Source organism: Eupeodes corollae, unplaced genomic scaffold, assembly GCF_945859685.1.
Source record: "Eupeodes corollae unplaced genomic scaffold, idEupCoro1.1 scaffold_980, whole genome shotgun sequence".
In the NCBI taxonomy this organism is placed as follows: Eukaryota; Metazoa; Arthropoda; class Insecta; order Diptera; family Syrphidae; genus Eupeodes; species Eupeodes corollae.
Window position 1 is genome coordinate 18,052 of NW_026605426.1, and position 7,026 is coordinate 25,077.

At 32.3% G+C, this 7,026-nt stretch overlaps 2 protein-coding genes across 2 annotated transcripts; one reads left to right on the plus strand and one right to left on the minus strand.

The window, feature by feature from the left end:
* Window positions 1-2,631: 2,631 nt before the first annotated feature.
* LOC129953507 (uncharacterized) lies at window positions 2,632-3,828 on the plus strand. Its single transcript, XM_056066748.1, has one exon. The coding sequence runs from the start codon at window positions 2,632-2,634 to the stop codon at window positions 3,826-3,828; it is 1,197 nt and encodes a 398-aa protein (XP_055922723.1).
* Window positions 3,829-4,483: 655 nt separating this feature from the next.
* Window positions 4,484-6,814, minus strand: LOC129953508 (uncharacterized). Its single transcript, XM_056066749.1, has 2 exons — window positions 6,402-6,814; window positions 4,484-6,329 (listed from the first exon to the last, which is right to left on the minus strand). The coding sequence occupies exons 1-2, from the start codon at window positions 6,812-6,814 to the stop codon at window positions 4,484-4,486; spliced, it is 2,259 nt and encodes a 752-aa protein (XP_055922724.1).
* Window positions 6,815-7,026: the final 212 nt, after the last annotated feature.

Sequence of the window (7,026 nt, forward strand, 5' to 3'; positions counted from 1 at the left end):
ATCAATATGATGATGCCGTCCCATACTGAAGTAAACTCGAACTGTGTCTTGTTTTTCACAGGCAATATCGTCAAAAATAAATATAGAATTTGGTTTAGCCTCTTCGGGTGAAATAACATCACTGTTATTGGCAAAAGTGAAGAAACCCATATTTTTAATAGGTTTTATGGCTTTTCGTAAAAACTCATACTTTGGTTGATGTAAGGATTTAGAATATATATAGATATTTTCAAATTTTAATCCATTTGGATGTTGTAACAAACTCATCATGACATTTGTTTTTCCGCAATTTGAGGGACCAGTAATTAACCCTCTTATACTATGAGGGAATAGTTTACCATGTTTTTTTCTTTCAATATTGTTAGCCAGTTCCATATTTATTACTGGTAACTGGCATTGTTGTTTAACGAAACGCATAGTAATTAAAACTAAATGATTTCCTATAAATGACAAGTTTATATTTTAAAAGTGTCATATGACATCCAACCATTCTTACGCTAAGATAATCATTTAAAATGATTGATTATTCCAAAAAATATATCAGTCGACGAAACATTGTGAAAGGAAAAGGTTTATTAAATACTTTAATAAACAAACTACCTCTTGAACTACATTTACCTGGTTATCAATACTGTGGACCTGGAACAAAACTCCGACAACGTCTAGCTCGAGGGGATCCGGGAATTAATTTACTTGATCAAGCGTGCAAGGAACACGATATATCTTATTCTAAATTTAAAAATACATCTGATCGACACATTGCCGATAGGATTTTAACTGAAAAAGCTTGGCAACGAGTTAAATCCGGAGACGCTAGTTTAGGTGAAAAGGCAAACGCACTATTGGTTACCAATCTTTTGAAGGCAAAAACAAAATTCGGTATGGGTTGTTCTAAGAATAAAGACAAAAAGCCTAAGAAAAAAGCGAAAAATAAAAAAGAAAACGACAATAAGTCAAATTTAGATAAAAATGCTAAGCAACTCTCATTTAGAAAAATAATAACAGTTATTGGAAATAATATTAAACGTAAAAAACCCTTCAATCTGGAAAAGGCAATCCAAATAGCCATATCATCTGCTAAGAAAACAGTAAGAAAAAACAGTAATAACATTAAGACACCCAGAGTTATTTCTGTACCGAAAATTGGTGGTGTGATTCCATTTCTTGTACCGTTGTTTGCTGGACTTTCAGCTCTTGGAGCTTTAACGGGAGGTGCTGCAGGCGTAGCAAAAGCTGTCAACGATATTAGCATTGCTAAAAAAGATTTAGAGGAGAAAAAGCGTCATAATCAACAATTGGAATCCGTTGCAGTAGGCCAGGGCTTATACCTTAAACCTTATAGAAAAGGGTTTGGACTTTATTTAAATCCACAGCCAAAAAACTTCTAAGTTCGCTACCCAATCGTGCATTAAATGAAATAGATTTGAGAAATTTTGCAAGGAAATTCATTCCGAATTTTCGAGGAGTTTTCATGAGAGATAATTTACCAAAAACTAAACCTTTGAAAAACGAATGTGGAATTGTAAATCTAGACTCATCAATTGGCCCTGGAACACACTGGGTAGCGTTTTATAAAAAAGGCAACCGAATTGAATATTTTGATAGTTTTGGAAATCTTCAACCTCCTATTGAAATTATTAATTATTTGGGTGAAAAACTTAATTATAATTATACAAAATACCAAGGTTATGACTCTTTTAACTGTGGTCATTTATGTTTGAGATTTTTATATGAATGTTATTTTCAATAAATAAAGAGTTTTATATACAATGGCTTTCATTATGTTTTTCATCACCATGGCAATGACACTTACACTGAGCGGGAGAACTTCCCTTCTATCAGCTGAATATTTTCCACCGCTGAACTTGGATAAAGACTATGTTTGTGGATTGATTGATTTTCACACGTACAACTCTATACCGAATGTTGATGCGAATAATAATTTGTTTCATGTGGGCGAATATGAAATTGAAATCCCAATAGGATCGTATGAAATTGATGCTATTGCAGAATATATATCCGAAGAATTATTATTGCGAAATTCCTCCATTGTTATTGAAATAGAAGCAAATAATAACACAATGGAATATCAAATCCAATGCAACGAGAACATATATTTCAATAAGAACAGAACCATAGGAAAATTATTGGGTTTCAGTAAACGTGTTCTAGAAGGTAAAAAAACTCATTTGTCAGATTTACCTGTTGACATAAACAAGGTAAATGTAATACGAGTCGAGTGTAATATAATTACTGGCTCTTACTTTAATAATACTCCTATGCATACAATACATGAATTCTCACCAGAAACAGGGTCAGGGTATAAAATCATTGAAGTTCCAAAAAATGTCATCTATCTACCTGTGAATGTCAAACGAATAAGTACTATAACATTAAAACTTGTGGACCAGAACGGAGACTTAATAAATTTTAGAGGAGAAAGAATAACTGTTCGATTACATCTAACCCCAATATTAGAATAATGATAATCTACAATAATTATTTAACAGATATCAAAGGTAACCATTTAACTAGTTCTTCCCAAACATCAACACTGTCAACACCTAAGTTATCACCTGAAAATAAAGCCTATCTCCTGTCACTGGGATTCAAATTAAAATAATTTACAATATGAACGATATATTAAATATTACTCAAGGACCCATCTTTGATAATAGCATATCTAAGTTTGAGTACCATTGTTACTCACCATTTCTTCAGTCCTTCAATCCGAGTGATGAAATACGTATTCCCATACAACAACAAGACTTATGTATATTACCTAGTGAAAGCTATATTTATGTAGAAGGGAGTCTAACAAAAGCAGATGGAACTGTTTCAGCAGGAAAATTAACTAATAATGCAATGGCTTTTCTTTTTGAAGAAATACAATATGAACTGAATGGAGTAAACATTGACAACAATAAAAACGTGGGAATAACATCGACCTTAAAAAATTATATTTCTTTAAACGCAAATGAAAGTAAGAGCTTGGAAAATGGATCATGGACTGGGGGTAGCAGTTTTTCTCTTGCATCGGGTACTTTTAATTTTTGTATAAAATTAAAATATCTGTTAGGATTTGCTGAAGATTATAAAAAGATCATAACAAATGCAAGACATGAATTGATTTTAATTCGTACTCGATCGAATGAGAATGCTTATTTTTCTAAAGACAACGAAGAATTAAAACTTTCGATTTTTAAACTGCAGTGGAGAGTACCACACATTACCTTATCTGATTCGAATAAACTTACATTATTGAAACAAATACAATCAAATCCAATTCAAATTCATTTTCGAAATTGGGAAATGTACGAATATCCAACACTACCAACCACCACTGATCATGTATGGACAGTTAAAACTTCAAGTCAGCTTGAGAAACCAAGATATATTATCATTGCTCTACAAACTAATAGAAAAAATCAACGAAATAAAGATGCTAGCATATTTGATCATTGTGATGTGAGCAATGTAAAAGTACATTTAAATTCCGAATCTTACCCTCGCGAAGATTTAAATGTTAAATATAAACTGGATCGATATGCTATTCTCTATGAAATGTATAGTAAATTTCAACAATCGTATTATCAACAACAATCAAATCCACTTTTATCGCGACAAGAGTTTAAAGATATCGCCCCAATTCTGGTTATTGATTGTTCTCATCAAAATGAGTCAATCAAAACGGGTCCTGTGGATGTAAAAATTGAACTTAAAACATTAACTTCGATTCCTGCTTCAACAACTATGTATTGTTTAATACTTCATGATCGCATAATCGAGTACAATCAATTGACTGGAGAAGTTAACAAACTTATTTAAATTGGTGTCATAATCTATATTTTTTCAGTAGAAAAAGTGCATTTGCTTAGAACAGATCTAAACATGGATACCTGTTTTGTAGACTTTCAAGGTTTTAGAGGAGTCAACAATGAGTTTATCTTAAAGGAAATGGCTGTGCTTTTTAATGGATATCACCAACATTTCATACTCACTCCACCATTTCACTCTAACTTTCTTCCGTCCCACCTCAAAAGACAAGCTCATTGGTTGCGTGAGTATCATCATGGTTTTACCTGGGATGGAGGAGATACAGATTTTTGCAAAGTTAAGTCATATCTTCGAAAAAAAATTAAAAATGTTGTTTACGTCAAGGGTAGAGAAAAGAAACATTGGCTACAAAAACTTATTAATAACGAAAATGTTGAAGTCATTAACCTTGAAGATCTTAACTATAAGTGTCCTAATTTAAAAGAACTAAAAAGAATTTATCCGGATATAACTTTGAAATGTTGGTATCATGGAAAAATATGTGCACTCCAGAATGTTTATCTTTTGAGCAGATACATTAAAGAAGCTAAAAATTGTAATTAATATTTTCAAATAAAACAAAAAAAAAACTTTTGCTTAAAATTTTAAATTATTTTTTTATTTTAATATTTACATAAAGTGCGACTTTTTATTACTTTAATGATTATTATGATGATGATGAAGGTGGGTTGGGTTTTTTCCTTTTATATCCGTACGGCAGAGAACTGTGATCGTCGAAAAATTGACGTTTTTCAGCTCTTGGTTTATATGTTTTGACTTCTTCTACAGTAACTACCTGATGTTCTATGGTACGTCGTATATTTTTAGATTTTATGACAATACTTTCTTCAGAATCTTCTTGTATAGAAGAATTTAAAACCGCTTCTTTTATTGAATCGAAATTAATTTTTTGGGAAGATTCATAATTGAGGAAGATACCCTTCACTTTACAGACAGTGTGTTCTTTTTTATCCTTTGTGCTGTATACTTTGTAAGAATAATTTTTTGGTCCACCACTTACAAATTCGGTAATGTAACTTCCTTGACCATAGCAATCCAGTTCGTTTGTCATATCACCGATAAAGTCTCCAGTAGGTGGATCGAATTCTCCTTGACGACAAACATAAATAACGGAATCAGTGTCGTAGTACAAAACTCTTTCCTGAAGTTTTTCTAAGTAGCTATATAATTTCAGGCGAGCTTGAGTTGTGGTATATGCGGCAATAGAAACATTAACAGTTGATAGAGTTTCAACTGCTTCTTCTTTCATTTCGAAGCTTATCACAATATTGTTTTCATTAATTGGTAGAATTTGTGAAACTTCTATAGATGGATGAGTAAGCAAATTAAACAAATCTGAAGGATTATTAATAATACAGGTTTTTTGTTGATTTTCTCTTTGTCCAAATTTACCCCAAAAAGAATTTAAAATCAGCTTGGCAAGTGATCTCTTGCCAGGATTATCTGTTATTTCGGAGTATTCTAACTTGATTTTTTCCTTCTCGAGAAAATCCGTAATATATTTGTTTTTATCCTCTTCAGATAAACATATATTTGGCCAACCTGAAGCTTCTTGCTTTATTTTAAGGTATTTATTCATCATCGAGGTAAATAATCCTTCAGTACCTGCAGTAGGGTTATATTGGATTACATCGTATTCCCAAATTTCCATTATAGTTAGTAGCTTATAACCCATTTCAATAGCTTTTACTACTTCGTCAATCACCCATACTCCTAACAAGGCCCTCTGATCATCAGAATGGGTACAAACTCTTTCCTTAGTTTTTTCACTGCTGCAGGTTCTACACAATGAAAACATTAGTTTATTGTTCTGTTTTTGGGGTAAGACAGGGTGAAATAAGTTTTCTGGTGGTAGAATTTTACATTTAATGAGTCCATTGATACCATCAAGTTGCATATTAGAGCAAATATCATCATTACTTGTATGAACTTTTGGATGTCCAACTGGAAACTTCCCATTTTTACATACCCAGGGGTATAGTGAACATACATCAATGTATTTTATTTGCTCACCTTCCTTACACTTGTAGTAATTAAATGTATTCCCAGTTCTTCCTCCAAAGAAACCATCTCGTGGATTTAACGGGGCATTCTGTACAAGTGGGTGATTGTTTATGAAATTTAACTCTTCATCTTTTAGAAAACTAAGTTGGGTCTCAAATTCACAACCCCACTTTTCGATCACTTCATAATTAAACGATCTCAAACGTGCTGTTTTGGCCAACGTTCTCTCGTATCTGTAATTCAACGTATCGTGTTGTTCTTTATCAGATAGAGGTTCGTCTCGTTTATGTTTAAGACAAGCAGGATGACCGTGATAGTAGCAACCATGAAACTCAAAAACTTGTTTATTTTCTTCGCAGAAACCATCGACTTTAACTCCGTTAATTATGGCTTCACGTCCTTTAGCAGCATGTTTTATGTTGATTTTTCGACTTTGCTCTTCCAAAATCAACCACTTAATTGCTTCCGTTGACTGATTATCGACGCACCTGATATTGAGAAAAAACACATTTGTTTTAACATTTATTTTAGATATTGTATTCATTTAAATAACAATTTACCTGTATCCATTTTTGGGTATTAACCCAATAGTGTTCGACTGTAGAAAATTTCTTCGGTACACCAGATTGCATGAAGAAGCTATAGTCGTAGCTTCTAAGAATGGCTCAATATTACTTTCAATGAGAAAAAAACGTCTGAACTTTAGACAAGCCTCAGTCAGGATATTGACATCACTGATGCAATACTCCAAAAGTTCACGTTGGAGTTCAAAAATGTCGTTTTTATGTTCTCCGTACCATTTTAGAAATACTTCAAGTTCTTCTGTTTTCATAGTATTCGGACTGTAGAATTCTAAGGCTGGTAACTTCCCGACATAGTTTCTATTTCCTCTTGTATTGAACAAATGAGGAAAATATCCTTTTTTCAATTCCGACGATAGCTGGAAGGTTTTCGGCAGCTTAGAGAGAGCCATCGGGAAATAATTTAAGGAATCTATAAACTTAATATTTCCTATTATCATTAATATTATTTTACTGCCTCGCATGATTAATTCCGGACTTAAATTTGTTTCATTCAGTATATAATTTAATATAAATTGATGGTCATAAGATTGTCCGTTATGTGCTAATACAATGACGTTTTTAAATTTTTGTCGAACATTCAGAATATGTTTTAAGAATTTTG